This window comes from Falco peregrinus, chromosome W, assembly GCF_023634155.1.
Source record: "Falco peregrinus isolate bFalPer1 chromosome W, bFalPer1.pri, whole genome shotgun sequence".
Lineage (NCBI taxonomy): Eukaryota > Metazoa > Chordata > Aves > Falconiformes > Falconidae > Falco > Falco peregrinus.
Window position 1 is genome coordinate 11753082 of NC_073743.1, and position 16220 is coordinate 11769301.

The 16220-nt window shown below is 36.6% G+C and overlaps 1 protein-coding gene across 8 annotated transcripts in view; it reads left to right on the forward strand.

Annotated features, from left to right (window-relative positions):
• Positions 1–16220, forward strand: part of LOC129783123 (nipped-B-like protein) — a 167614-nt gene that overhangs the window by 71417 nt on the left and 79977 nt on the right. For all 8 annotated transcript variants that reach the window (XM_055792867.1, XM_055792863.1, XM_055792864.1 and 5 more), the window contains 3 exons: positions 2768–2919; positions 3985–4145; positions 7321–7414. In XM_055792867.1, coding sequence (XP_055648842.1) covers positions 2768–2919; positions 3985–4145; positions 7321–7414 — 407 coding nt within the window. The remainder of the gene's footprint in view (positions 1–2767; positions 2920–3984; positions 4146–7320; positions 7415–16220) is intronic.

The following is a 16220-nucleotide window of genomic DNA, read 5'->3' on the forward strand; positions in this document are numbered from 1 at the left end:
CTTCACAGAGTTGCTATCTAGAACTGAGGGTTGTGAAAGCATATATTGTACTTTCTGAAGTATTTGGTTTATTTTTATTTTTAAAAGCTCATATAAGAATGTAGGTTATAATGTACATTTATCGTCACAAGCCTATTCGAAGAGGGTCCCCCGTGAAGAGTCGGCCAAGTCACGACAATCACACCAATATGGCTACATGCCGTGCTCACTTTATTAAACAAACAGGTCATATTTATAACTTAAACTGACCGCTCACAAGACTTTACACAAAGGTGATTGGATAAAAGTCTCTGGCCACGTGGGGGTCCGTGTCACTGATTGGTGAGCATGCTGCAGGTGTCTTATCAGAGTGTGCCGATGAGAGTGTGTTGATTTCGCGGTTCCCAGGACTTGCTCTGCACCTGGCTTCTTGTTTGTGCACAGCTTGTTTTCTTTCTCACACTGCTTGTTCCCAGGACAATTCAAAGTTGCTCTGCAGCTTCAACTAACAGGCCTGGGTTGTCCAACCCGGACAATGGTAAAATATGTCCTTGGGCCTTTAAAAATCCCTCTACCTATCATCCTTTTTCTTTTTGGACAACCCATGTCTGATTCACAATAGATATTAAACCTTTCTTCACACAAGAAAATAAACAGCTAAAAAATTAAAAACATTGCAACAATGATTATAACAAAGCATATTCCTTCCATCAATAATGTCTTTAACCAACCTGTTATGCCCAATCCTCTCAACCATTCATCGAAGGGATTGTCATCAGCAAGAATATGCTTCATGTTTCCCTGCAGTTGTGACAACTTCTTGTGCATCGATATGGAATGATCGGAAAGGTTCACACAACACATCCCTTCAAAATCCTCACAACTGTGTCCATGTGCTAATAACAAAACATCTACTGCAGCTCTGTTCTGTAACGTATCATGCCTAACATTATCTACATCAAGCAATAATGAACTTTAAAATCTTTGACGTAAGATTAAATTGTTTCTCTCCCCAGCACGCTAACCTTCGTATATTCTTAGCATTTAATGCTGCCATTGCCCTCGGCATAAATATGGAGGCTAGGACATTTGCTGTTACGGAATGTAGATAGACTTGGTCATTACATGTTTCATCAAAGGTGCGCAGTGTCCTCCGTGATCTGTGAGATTGTTGAGTCAATTTCAATAAGTCTTTCATATGTGGAGCAAACAAAGTCAAACGCCCTAAATAACATGGTCCACCAACAGGATACAAAGGAATCCCTGGCCACGCTCTGTCCCCACATATCAGAAAGACTCCTGGTGGCAACTGATAACCCCTGATACATCTATATGGAAACCCCCAGTTTTCAATTCACCCCAAATAGGTGAACCGGTTAGATTTTGAAACCCTGTATAAAACCCCCGTTCACCTGGACGTGTTAGCCATAACTGCCACGGGTCACCAAACCAAATTACTCCAGTGCCATTCACGGGCTGAAGTGGTGATGACATGTGGGTACAGTCTGCCATACCAGTTGCAGTTACATTAACATATTCAACAGGTACAACGCTAGCCAATAGGTCTAACTCCTGCAAAGGTAAATGATGCGGCTGATTTAAATTCTCAATAACCGTCTTCTGCCACGCTGCATTACGCACAGAAGGCCAAACATATTGCCCATTTGGACTCATACATGTACCATTCTGATTGGAAGTCGGATCCACTGTTTTAACATTCCAAAACCCATCAACTTTTGTTTCATTCTCTTGCAGGGGAATACCAATTAAACAAGTTCTAAAGGGGTTGTCTGCCTGTTGCAGACTTAGACAAAAGTCTGTTACTCCCGTGATATTTGCCCATGTCACCCATATGTTTGACCTAGGCAAGATGTCAAAAATACTTTGGCCAATGGGTAAAAAATTCATCAAGACCATAAACCAAGTTCACCACTCAAACATGTTTACTCCTGCAATTTCCACAATATTTTTTTTTTTTTTTTTTTTGGCTACAGCCAAATAGTTTTAAACAAATCGTTTTAGTCTCTTCCCAATCTTACTCTGAAACAGCTTGTTTTCTTTCTCACGCTGCTTGTTCCCAGGACACTTCAAAGCTGCTCTGCAGCTTCAACTAACAGGCCTGGGTTGTCCAACCCGGACAATGGTAACATATGTCCTCGGTCCTTTAAAAATCCCTCTACACCTGTTTTATTTTTATGGCTTCCTATCTTTAGGATAAGTCTAAGATAAAGCCAGTGAAAGAATAGTTTGTATTCAGTGGACTTTGGGTCAGGTCCTACCTGACCGCCTATCACATTCCTGTATCTTAGCAATATAGTTCTGTTAGATGAAGTTCTTTGAAATCTTACTGGAAAAATCATATTTAGAGTAGATGGCTTCTTGTTAATCCTAGCGAGCTAGTTGTTACATGATAATTAAACCTTAGATGTCACTTTCATTCAAACTTCTAGGACTAACTTTTGGAAATTGCATATCTTGTTTTAGTAAATCTGCAGATCTTACTTTAATAATTATTTGTTATTGTTTCCCTAGGTGGAGGTCTTATGAATGCTTTTTATTCTGTTCTTTACTTTTACTAATGCAGTACCCAAGCTGTGGTTCTGAAGTAATAATTGAAGTTTGGAAGGTATTGACAGCTTAAAATATTGGTTTTGAAGGGGTTTCTTGATTGTGTTCAAATTTTGTCTCTCACAGGAGTTACAATGTTCCACAGGTATAATATTCCGAAAGAAATAAGAAATTTGTCTAAATTTCCAACTTTTAAAAACTTCTAAAATTTTACTTTTAGCCGGTTTGTGCCACCACAGACAAGCTCTGGTAACAGATTTTTGGCACAGCAGAACAGTCCAGTGCCTAGTCCATATGCTCCTCAAAGTCCTGCAGGATATATGCCATATTCACATCCTCCAAGTTATACACCCCATCCTCAGATGCAGCAAGGTGAGTCTATGATGTTTGTTTTTATTCTCCTATCTCATGTCAGCTTTACCTTCATGTGCATGTTTCATAGCTCTAATTTCTTTGAAGGAGTCACATGCTTAATGCAAATCATGAGTTGATAGGGAATTTTGGGGGTATGTTTAAGCTTTGTTTTCCAAATTGTACAGAGTGGTAGTGTATACTTTCTTTTTTTAAAAAAAAAAAAGGGAAGAAGAAATAGTGAAATATAGGTTTATGTTACACTGCTCCTCCTCTATGTAAACTGATTTTGCATAGTTGTTACATATACATGACAATAGAAAAATAAAACCAAACCAAAATCTTTTATTTGTTAGCTATGGCAATTGTTTATCTGTACTAGTAAAAACCTAATTTTTGCCAGTGTAATGTAAGATTTGCTGCCATCTTATTTAGCCTTACCAAACCTTTGTAGTATAGACTAGACAATGTTGGCTAGAATTATGCTCAAAGTATGCTAGTAACTGGCAAAGATGACCTTCAGAATGAATGGATTTCTTTGTTCTTCCCTTTTGTAAAAACAGTTTTGATCAACATAAACACTATTACATATCTAGGCTTATTTTTTTTTGTAAGTGGAATTCTCATTGGATTCTTTTAAGTCATCTGTTTTTAAAGTTTAGCAATGTGCTTAGAATTTATATAGCTATTTTGTATATAATGTTGTGTGTCTCATGAATAACTTGGAAGTTACTAAGAGTAGCAAATACAAATTATATAGAGGAAAATAAAGTTTTCTGTAAGCTATAAGAATATGATACTGACTGTAATTAGGATAGACATGGAGAGAACCTTGGCTAATCTGTACATGGAATTTAGGTTTTAAATCCCCTCTAAAATTAAAATCTTAGATATCTAATTTTATTCAAGGTATTTGTGGCAAAAGAATTCAATCAAGACAGTTGGATTCCTGTTCAGATTCCAGACCTCTTACATCCAAGTCGTTAATATCCATTCTTATGATGTTTTCTGTGAAATTTTTCAGAGTTAACAAATGTGTGATTATATCAATATAGGTTTGAGGGTGTTTTGTTTTGTTTTTTTCAGCTTCAGTATCCAGTCCCATTGTCACAGCTGGGATGAGGAATCTCCATGAAAATAAAGTTTCAAGTCAGTTGTCTGGAAATTCGGCTAATCATCATACTGATAATTCTAGACATGACTCAAATGAAGACTACCTACAGATGGTGAACAGGCTAAGTAGTGATGTATGTTACCTAGACCAGTTTATGATGATAAAGCAAATATGTGTTTAGCTGTTTTAGAAGTCGGATATTTTACTATGTTGTTGATGAATAAAACCACTGAAAATATATTTAGGTTTCAGATGTGTATACTCAACTGTGCGACTTTAATGTGTGAGTTTTGTTTTTTTTTTCTAGATCTCTCTTTGGAACAGTTTGTAACATTGATTCTGATGAAATTATGAAAAGTAAAAAAGTTTTACTCATATTTCAGTTTATTTTAAAGAAATGGTAGTGTCTCTGCAATTATTGTAGCAATATGTTGATGCAAACAATACTAGATTCTAAAGAGGTATATAGTTGTCTTTATGAAGATTACCATAACTGTCAATTAGACTTGACATATTTGAATAACCTATTGGGTAATATAGTAGTGTTGTTGAAGGCAAAAATTCCTTTTGATGCTGTTTATTACTGGTTTATTATGTGCTTTTATGGCCTGGTTTCTTTATAAGATGATTTTTTCATAGTGATTAGTTCATGTCGGAAAAATTCTTTCTGGAATCTTGATTCTAAAGGAAAAAACCAGCAACTTTCTCCTACAGCTTTGTGAACTTCTTAATTTTCTTCTTAATGAGCATCACACCCTGTGAATGAAGCATATTGGGATTCTTTACAAGTTTGGCACATAGTCTCCTAACAGCTCTAAAGGGGAGAGCACTTAATTTTCATTTTTATTTTTTGACTTTAGCTCTTTGAACAGCGTAGTCATAGTGGTGCCTACAACAGTAGGCATAACAGTAGTTATAAAACTTCATTAAAACCTGCTGGCAAGCAGGCCTTTTTTTCATGTGTGTGTGTCATCCTAAATTAGCTTGTGGAAGCAAAAATGAAGTGTTGTATTCCACAGGTGTACTGTTAACACCAGACTCCCTAAATCCCTTACCAGGATTAATACACTGGAACTCCAAGAGCGTTATTAGTTTTATTAGTCATCTTTTTTTTTTATGCAAGAATTATTCTCATTAAAAATATTAGCTAAGAAGTAGTATCTTAAGAAAGCTTTGTAATGAAGGAATCTATCATAATACACAATCATCAGATGTTTTTCTCAGTCTCTGCTTCAGCAATGCTAATTCTTCTAAATAAGAAGCTTTTCTTGGCACTAAGTGTACATGTTATATCCCCCAGCTATGTTAAAGGTACACTTTCAAGAGAATCTTGGGGGTTTTTAAGACAAGATTTTTGGAAAACTTTAGTATTAGGATAATTTATTTCACAGTGTTTAAAGAGGAAGTATTTAAAAATATTCACCCCTAATTTTGTGATCCAAACATTGCAACCACATCCTAGTTCATGAGAACTTAAAAATGAAGCTCATTCAAAACTGGCAGACTATGAAAACATAAAACATGCCATCATTGTTTGGTTTGATTGGAGAAATACTGAACGTAAAAAGTAATTACACCTTTTAAAGCTGATTTTAATAGCTATCATGGAGAAAACAGTTTGAATAATTTGGATTAATTAAAGTTTTGCATCTATGTGTGAATAATAAGCTTAAACATAAAGCTGCATCCTTTTCAGAAGCAATGTCACTTTTGGCATAGATAGCTATGAATGAGGATTATTATATCATAAAACTTAAAATGTTTAATATTTTTCTTAGGAATTTTTTGCTTTAAAAATTATGAATAGTTACAGGATATTGTGTATTTGCAATATATTATTTTACAAAATCAGCAAGTATATACCCTTGAAGGCTCACTGCACATATACCCATTTTTTGATAAACTTGAAAACATTCCTAGAATATAAGTTCGTGCCTACATGCCTACATTTCATTATTAGAAGTTCTGAACTAGGAGACAGTAAATGAGTACTTCTGAAAATTTGTCAGCTACGGTAGGAATGGCATGTGTACCTGAAAGATCATAGATCATCTACCTAGATAGTCTGTTTAGTTAATCTAACAAAAGGTGCCTTTGCCTGTGTCCTTGGTAATCATGGGTAGAGGACCTCTCCCATCCTAATAAAACATATATGTTCAGAAGTTACTAAGCTCCCCCCCCCCCCCATTTTTTGGGGTTTTGAGATTTATTACAATTCAAAGATAAGTCAGTTTTGAAAAAAAAAAAAAGCTCCATAATTTCAATGTATTAAATAAATGAGTAACTCATACATCAGGAAATTAATTCATTTTGACTTGCAATAATAAAACACATGTGCGTTTAAGGTATAGTTCTTTTTATTGCATTGAATCTGAATGTTATATTTCTTTGCGCATGAGGCTTTCCTCATGTGAGGCAATAAGTCTTTTTGCAAGTGCTGTTGCAAAAATAAGTGTAATTAATAGCACAGCATGAGTTTTAGATTCATTTTGCTGTGGGAGGGGAAAAACCCCAATCAAATAGAATTGTTTTGTAAGTGCCTATGGATGATGAAATGTGGTTTCTTATGGATTTATATTATTTACCTTGTAAGCACCTTCAGTCCATAAATATAAAACTTTTTTCCTTTTTCCTAAGTAATATGAACTACACCTTCACAAGGTATAACGTGTATGGTAGCTAGTCTACTGCTGTGCATGTGGAAATTGGCCGTTTGAACATTGTCAGAGGGAGTGTGTAATTGCCATCCACTTCTCTCAGCTGCTGCAATGGGGGTGCTACAGATTTTGTTCAGTCCTGATGTGTGTATGCTGGAGGTTATAAATACAAAGTCTTAGTTTACTTAACTGTAAGATAGCATTCTAATAAACTTTAAGGGTAGGTTAAGTGAAAAAATGGCGAGTTTGTTTTAAAAAAAAACAACCTACTTTTTATACTCAATTTTTTCCAGTTGGTATTGTATAGAGTTCATTTTCCTGTTTTTCAGCTCTTTACTATGAGTGCATATAGCAAAAAATCTAAATGGAATCTTAATGTTGACCAAAAGAGCTTATTTAGCTAGAAGACCTAGATTTATTTTTGTGTGCATGTTCTGATTCTAGATTCTTCTTAAGGCTGTGCTCTGGAATGTTGCCTATATAATAGTCTAATAGCAGTCTAAATTACAAAGATTTTAATATAAATAATTGTTTTTCTAATATTTGTTGTATGCTTCTTTATTCAGTCCATTTTATCAGTATACGTACTAATTTCAGTCTTTATCAAGTATTCATGTTCATAATGTTATTTTTTTATCATTGTCACTTTAGGATGGTGATCCTTCAATAAGGAATGCTGCATCTTTTTCCTTGAGGTCACCACAGTCAGTCTGTTCTCCAACTGGAAGCGACGGAACACTTAAAGGTAGTCTAGCAGTCATACATATCAATGTATTTTTTTTCCAATTTCAAAGAACAGGGAGTTTACAGAGGTATTTATTTCTCCCAACTTGTGTATTCCTGTAGTACTAAAGAGTATGTCATTAAGTTTTGGTTACAAAATTATTTTGAGCCCTGATCCAGAAGAAATTTCTGAAGGTCCAAAAATTGATTAATCATACTTCAAAACAAAGCTCAAATTCATGCAGGACAGTAAAAATTTAAATCCTTTTCAGTATGAGGATTAAATTCTTTATAAGAATGGTTTCAGTTGCTCTATATAAGAAATGGTTTAAAGGCGGCATTATGAGTAATAAACGCTTAACCAGCTCAAAAGTGTTTTAAAATGCAATGTTTGTCTTGATTGCAATCATCAAATTTCAAGAATGGGAAAATAAAAGTAGTTTAATTAATACAATAGATGTAGCGTAAATGAAGCCTGAAAACCTTAGCTGTGCAGAAGGAATAGGGTGAACTGTCAGTCCACTGAGAAAATAGTTCTTTATGCTAAAATCTGGAATGTATACTGCTGTTTTTAATATTATCCCTAAGAAGCAATGACTGAGATACATGAGACTTAGCAAGGTAGGGGTTTGGGCATATTCCTGTTAGTTTAGGTTTTCAGTGTTTATGTATTTACATGACAGTAGTCAAAAGATGCAACAGTACTTTCTTCTCTTTAGTCCTGAAACAAAATAAAGTCTTTCTCGATGGTCAGGTTAGGTCAGGAGGCCGGCACGGATGAAGGGGCAGGCAGTCATCTGTGGCTGCTTGGTTTCCCCCCCAACCCCCGGCGGGGGGGTTCTGTAAATACTGGGGGCTGGATTGAGGACCCTGGGGGGCCGTATCCAGCCTGCGGCCGTAGTTTGAGGACCCCTGGGTTAGGTGGAGAGATAGAACAGGAGATGGGGGAGATTCTAGAGAAGGTGAGTGTATTTGGTTTGTGCAGCCTGGATAAAAGGGGGGGGGGGGGGGGGGCAGCAGGATGGATGGGATGACACACAATGGACAGACATGACCATAAAGCAGTCTCCTCATACCTATGAGGAGATTATCAGGAACACTTGAGTCAGGCTTTTTATAGTGTTGTACAGGAAGGATGAGAGACTGGACTTGAAATGGGAAGTTCTGACTAGGTATAAGGAAAAACTTTTTTGCTATCAGGGCAGTCAAACATTGGAAAAGCCCAGAGAATCTGTACATTTTCCCTCCTTGGAGGTTTTCAAGACCAAGCTAGATAAAGCCCTGCATAATGTGGCCTTGTTCACCCTGCTTTTTGAGTGTGAGGATCAGCTAAAGATCTCCTGAGGGTCCCTTCTTAACTGAATTATCCTGCGATCCTGTGACTGCTAAATGATGTAAGTGGTTCATCTTCTGTAGGCATATACTGTGTTCAACGGTGATAGAAGAAATGTGACTCAAATGCAAGCGAGAAGGACATGTATAGCATGCCAACAGCATCAGTATTTTAGGAGGCTTTGTGCTAAAGGACTTGTTTGTAAGACTTGTCTAAATGGCGAAGACTAAATGTGGTTGGTTGTCTTTAACTCAGTACACAAAATCCATGTTTGTTGAGCTTATTAGTTTAACAGCATTGTGAATCTAAGCTACTTCCACTCATATATGATTACCACTTCAGCCAGAAGAATATTTTAATTATTTTTTTGGTTAAAGTTGCTGCTGTTTCAATTGGTTGTCTCAGAACCCATTTTGAAGGGATACCTTTTCAGAAACTGAAAACAATCTGTGATTGTACAATTTGGATTGTAACATTTCAACATTAGCACAAAGAGGAGTTTTTTGATTTATTTACCTGTATGTTAGCCTTACTTTTCTCATTGATAAAGCACACAACTGAAATACTGTTACTAATGGTGCTACCATTTTGCCTTCTTAAAGATATTAATGAACTCTGACTGAGAGAACCATTTCTTGATACTGCAAGAATCTTGCCAGACATTTACTTCCACTAATCTTGCATTTTAGAAATATATTGAAGAGGTGTAGATAATTACAGTGTTACTTAGAATATGTGATCCCTGACAGTTTTTGGCCTATGATTTGGAGTGAAAGCAACTGGTTAAGCTGATAAATTTTCCAGTGGTGAACAAACAGCAAGTATCTACACTGAGCTTTTTGTTGCTACTCTTATTAGACCTTGAAAGTTTGGATGACAAGTTGCAAACTTTGATAATAAAATTTGGCAAAATATTTAATTATTTGGGAGGACAGAAAGAATGGCACTAGACATCACCAATCCAGAGAAAGGTCACAAGAAGGATGTTATAATATCTAAGTTTTCTTATATAACATAGAAATGTGAGGCAATTACCGAAGGTATGGGTACAGACTGTGTTTCTGTACTTCTGACATGGAAGTAGCAAGGACTTCTGGAGACTTGGAGAATGTGATTGTACAGCCTTGAATTACTTTAAGATTGAATGATAGCTGTCTGATTGACAGAATCTGAATGAGGAAGAAGTAGTTTTGTTTGCAACTCAGACAAATATTTGAGAGATGACAGAAATTATATTTGTTCTTTTGGTTTGTTATTCACTCAGTGGAGTAAAATTTCTCTGTTACAGAAATTTTTGCCTTGCTTCTGTTCCAGTAAAGGTACCAGGGCAGCTGAAGTTTTTTCCATAAGGCTGGTCTTTATCCTTTCTTTTTTATATAAATTTTATATTTTTAGCTATGCAAACAGAATAGTGGCTTTGCTTTCATGTTGTCATCTGTTACTTCATCGGCTTTCGTAGAAAATACATGTCTATGAATTCATCTATGAAGAATTAACATGAAGTATTTTCCTTCTGTTTAGCTCAAAATATTCTGTGGTATCCATTATCCAAGATCAATTACTCATCAAAATCCTTTATCTATTTGTTCTACTTTCCCACTATGGAATCAGATGATTGTTTTTTTAACTTAGGACAACTTCTAAAGATGGAGAAAGGAAAGTCTTCCACAATGTTTTTAGTCCATTGCTTTCCAAATAGAAGTGTTTCATATATTTACAGTCCTGTTTCTATAGTTTCCTAAACTCCTGGGAAAACATCTGTAAGGAATAGCGATAACCCTTAGGATACCATATAATTTTGCACTCTTTTCCAGAATAAGTTATATTCCCTCCGGAGATTGTTAATGGGTACTTGATTATTTTCTGAATAATTTGGAAAGATTACTTTTATGTTCTTAGGAATTTATAGGACTCCTCCAGAGACATTCTTCTACACTTGGTCTTTGAACATAGAGGGTAGTAAGAAGAATTAGGAATCTTCTCAAATCTGTAGTACAAACTTCAGTGCTTTCAAAGGTACTTGTTAAGAAAAATTATCATCTCACCCTCTCTCCTTCAAAAGAAAGGTGGAAGAAATTTATTCCAAAATATTTTCTGACAGGGCCAAAATAAACATTAATTCCTTTTTCTTTCTTCAAGTCTTAACTTTTTATGCAGGGATTCTTCTGAATACAGCAGTTCTAAGCTAGAACAGCCAAAGCTGAGGTTTTTCATGAGGCATTTGAAGCTCTGGAGAAAAATGGTGGGACTCTTCCCTGAAAATTATTGAAAGAGTATGTGGAAAGTGAATACAATCTGTCCTGAAAAACCTCCTAAATGTATGTTCTTTGTCTCATATGCTATTCCTTTTAAGTTTGAATTTTAAGCTATGCTCTTTGAAAATGAATGTCAATATAGTTTGTTAATCAAAATAAGTAATAATTTCTTTATATCTAGTACAAAACTTGGGAAGATTTCCAGAGGAAGATTCTGTGATTTTAGAAAATACAGCAGGAAATGGCTTGGGGGCTTCCCATCTTCTTACCCTCATGTTGGATGAGCTGTACCAGTATCCCAATAACTGCCATCTTTTTTTTGTTGTTGTTAAAATGTCAGTAATCGAGTTTCCTTACTCTTGCCATGCAACCTGTTCACATTCTTAGTGCTAGAAAGCTTTTCTTCTGATGCTTAGCCTGAATAATTTTTGTTGCAGTTAGACATGACACTATTTGACTTCTTTCCAGTGGGCAAGGAAGAACAATTCACAATTTATTTATTTTTATTTATAGCAGTCACATATCAAAGAATGTTATTGTGTCTTGCACTAATCTTTCTACAGACTGAACAGCATGGTTTCTTTCTATCATCTTTACATAAGTAATAATTTCTGAGCTTTTTTTTGTCTCTGTTTTTATTTGAATTCTAATTGGTCTGCATTTGTCTTGATGTTGTACGGCCTGAAGTTGTGATACAACTATTTGAAGACTTAGAAGGATGAGTAGTCAGAAAAGTACTGTAGGTGACCTTGTATTATACTACTGTCATATATGAATGTAGCTGCTGTTTGGTGATAACTTAGATTTGTGTTGCAAGCTGTTATAAACATATTGCTGTCTTTCTATAGAGCTTATCTATCTTCCTCTCGTGTTGTTACAATTGCTCTTTCTCAGCTGAATAAAAAGTTTGTGCTGCTGCTTACTGAATATTTTTTGTTTCAGAAGGTTATTCCAGTTAGTGAAAAAAACTGTAAATTTTGATTCATTTTTTTAAAAGCAGTTGTGGGTCTCAAACACTTGACACCAAAAGCTCATTATGATCTTTAGATTAATAAAATACTCTCTAATTCTGTTACATGAAAGGTTATTAATGATAAATATTTTATACTACTATCCTCAAGACAGTGCTCTGGAAAGCTGCACTTGTTCACCTATGTTCCGTTCATCCATTTTTACCAAGAACAACTGATACTCTGAACACAGTTTTGCAACAGGGTATACTGCAATTTTGTGGTATTTTTGCCTAGACCATACTTTCTCAGCTTGTTAATGAAATTGTTATGAGAAGCTATATAAAAAGCCATGCTATAGTCCAGGCATAACACTCAGTTCTCCTTAATCCACAAGACCTATTGCTTTACAGAATAAAATTGTTTTGATTTGATGATGCATATTCTTAACAAAATCACTTTGGAATACTACCTCTTTGTTATATCTTAATCATTATAGAGAAATTGTTCTTCTAGTATGTACTTAAATCATACAGACTATATATAATACTCTGGGCAGTCCTTTATCATCCTTTTAAAGGGACTAGTTCTCCCTTTTTGAATCTGCTGTAGACACAGATTCTTGAAATTATTCTTATCAATTCTAAGATAGCTTTAGCCAGGGTTCCAGGGTGAATTTGTCTGATCCCATTTTCATGAAAACACTTGATTTATGTGAAGGTAGTAAATAGGATCATACTAAATAAATAATAAAAAAAGACTTCTCCATTTACACATTTTAACTTGTGGCCTCTTAAAATATTTGGCAATAGTGTGTGAATGTTCCTCAGGATCTGGCATCACCAGGTTCTCAGCTTTTTCCAGACAAACATCAGTATGAGTGCAGTATGGATACTCTAGTAGTCTTCTCCATCTTCTGCCTTCAAGGACTTATTTTCAGAATAATTACTCAGATGTGAAGTCTGATAATCCACACATAGAAAATATGCATTCATTAAAGCCTCTCTTTCAAAAAATAATTTCAGTAAAAAGTCTGGAATGCTGTGTCCAGGTTTGATGAACAACAGTTTGATACCCACTTAAATAATGGTCTCAAGGATCACTTTGCTATAGATTTAAAAAGGCATAGCACTTGAATGTTCCTGATGTTTCTCTACAGTGTGCTATGAACCAAGTATTACCCATCAGTCTTCATTTGTTCACTAGTAGTATTTTTCCAGCTTTCATGCATAGGGATCAATACTTCGTGCAAAAGAGCATGTAGCATGGGTTAAAGACTTTCTTTCGAGATCTGGGAACCTTTACTTGCAAGGGATTTAAAGGAATATGGAGATACTATTTCAAGTGACCCTTTTGAACTCGTCGTTATTGTGCAAGTGGAAAATGAACAATTCTTTAAAATATGTGAATCCTAAGTACCTGGTAACATTAATAGTTGTTTTTTAACCATGTGGAACACAACAAAGAATGTGACCAGTGGTGGGACTTCAGTGCATCAGCTTTAAAAGGCGAGTGGTCTTTGCTCTGAAGAGGCTCAGAGAAAGTATCATGAATGTTTAAATAAGATGTGAGTAGAATAGAATATTTCAATTGGAAAGGGACCTACAACAATCATCTGGTTCAACTGCCTGACCAATTCAGGGCTGACCAAAAGTTAAAGCATGTTAAGGGCATTGTCCAAATACCTCTTGAACACTGACAGGCTTGGGGCATCAACCACCTCTCTAGGAAGCCTGTTCCAGTGTCTGACCACCTTCATGGTTAAGACATGCTTCCTAATGTCAAGTCTGAACCTCCCCTCTTGCAGCTTTGAACCATTCCCATGCATGCTATCACTGGATCCCAGGGAGAAGAGCTCAGCACCTCCCTCTCCACTTCCCCTCCTCAGGAAGCTGTAGAGAGCAATGAGGTCACCCCTCAGCCTCCTTTTCTCCAAACTAGACAAGCCCAAAGTCCTTAGCCGCTCCTCATAGGACATGCCTTCCAGCCCTTTCACCACCTTTGTTGCCTTCCTCTGGACGGATTCAAGTACATTTGTATCCTTCTTCAATTGTGTGGCCCTGAACTGCACACAGTACTCAAGGTGAGGCCGCACCAATGATGAATACAGCAGGATAATCACCTCTTTTGACTGGCTGGTTATGCTGTGTTTGATGCACCCCAGAATGTGGTTTTCCCTCTTGGCTGCCAGGGCACACTGCTGACTCATATTGAGCCTACTGCCAACCACCATCCCTAGATCCCTTTCTGCAGGGCTGCTCTCCAACCACTCCTTTCCCAATTTATACTTGTGCCTAGTGTTACTCCATCCCAGGTGCAGAATCTGGCATTTGGACTTGTTAAATTTCATGCCACTTATGTTTGCCGAATGTTCCAATCTATCCAGATCCCCCTGCAAGGCCTCTTGTCCTTTGAGAGAGTCAACAGCACCTCCCAGTTCTGTATCATCAGCAAACTTGCTAACGGTGCATTCAACTCCTGCATTCAGATCACTGATAAATATATTGAACAGAGCTGGCCCTAGAATTGAGCCCTGAGGAACACTGCTCATGACTGGTCGCCAGCCAGATGTAGCCTTCTTGTAAATTGGAATAACGTTGGCTAGCTTCCAGTCAGCGGGGACCTCCCCAGACTACCAAGACCTTTGGCAGATGATTGAGAGGGGTCCTGTCATAACTTCTGCTAGCTTCTTCAGTACTCTGGGATGAATCCCATCAGGCCCCATGGACTTGTGAAAATTCAACTGATACAGCTGGTCCCCTACACTTTCAGTATCTGCAAATGAAAAGTCACTGTTCCTGCAGTCATGGTCTTTCCCCAGTATTGGGAGGATCAAGGAAAACACTACTTGTGCTCCTGATTTTTTAGCATTTTTCTCAGGGCCCTGTAATCTCTTTTGATTGACTTTAGACTTTTTGTTGTGACATCATCAGTACACACATGAAAGAGCAGGAGTAGGTAATAGTTCGAAGGCTGTACTAATCTCTTCAGTCATCTTGTGACATCCCTAATTCAGGCCCCAGGGAGGCAGAAAACTTCCCTGAAAAAAGGGTCCAGTCTGCAATGGGTGCTTTTGTTCTGCATAGGAGGGAGTCACTAATGACCATAACTTGCTGTTGTTTCTTTTCAGCACTAGTCTTTATGCAGGTCTTGTTGCAAGGGGTTGGTTGATCTGATCTTGGTGAGAGTATTTGCATAGGTTCCTTCTATCTCATTATATGTTTTGTCTACCATACCCAGGGCCTCATAGCTATTCTGTAAAGGTATCTGAGAGGGTAAGGAGGGGTTTCTCTTACAGCTCTGCGCAGAGTATTGTGGCAAAGTTATAAAGTGTGCAGACAGAAGCTGTAAGATTTAGATGTTGTTGATATGTGCAATCTCCTGGACAGAAGCTTATTTGTTTGCTACCTGAGTTACTGATGTACAATGAGCAAGCGAAGCTATTCCATTGTAAACAGGAAGTTTTTTTGAAACTATATGTTTTTAAGAAGGCTAACTTACTGTCACTGCAATGCATGTTATAGTTTGCATTATAAAGGATACGATAAGAAATCAGTCAAGAGTTACAGAAAAAATAATGTTTAAGAATTGCTACAGCAGTTGATAAAACTTCTGTACTCAGTGCCATCTACTATTAGGAATCAGTAGGAAAACTAATTGGTATAGAGAACTAGTTCCAGGATTATCATAGGTGGTCAGGATGACTGTTAATGAAAGATTGTGGAGGTCTTGTTAATGGGTGTGTTTGTTCTCTGTAGAGGCCTTATTTCCTATGATGTTACCTGCATCGTGACTACATTTGGCATTATCTGGATGATCATCAGTGTTTCCTGTTCAGTAATGATATAATGACCTTCTCAAATCAGTAGAGAATCACTTTTTATCTCACAAGTTTTACATATCCCTGCCATACAAAGAGTTTGGACAGTTATTTTACTGATACTGTGGAAGATCAACTACAGAAAGTCAGTTATTTTTTCCTGAATTACCGCACAGTTCTAGATTTAGACTCAAAATCTGTCTACATATTTCTCTGTTCTAAAAGAGTATTCTGAAATTCAGTTCATTCCCAAAGATAATTTCTGAAGATCACTGTATGATTTACTATATTGACAGCATTTTGTAGAACAAAACTTTTCAACCTTGGAATCTTGACTAGTTAAGCAAACAGATCATATTTTGTCTGTCTGTGTATTCTTTCCATAAAAAACATTTTTTCTGTTATCAGCAAGTCTTGTAAGAGCTTTGTTCTCAAGGCTCAAGCCTTTTCCCATAGGAAATATTCCAGAC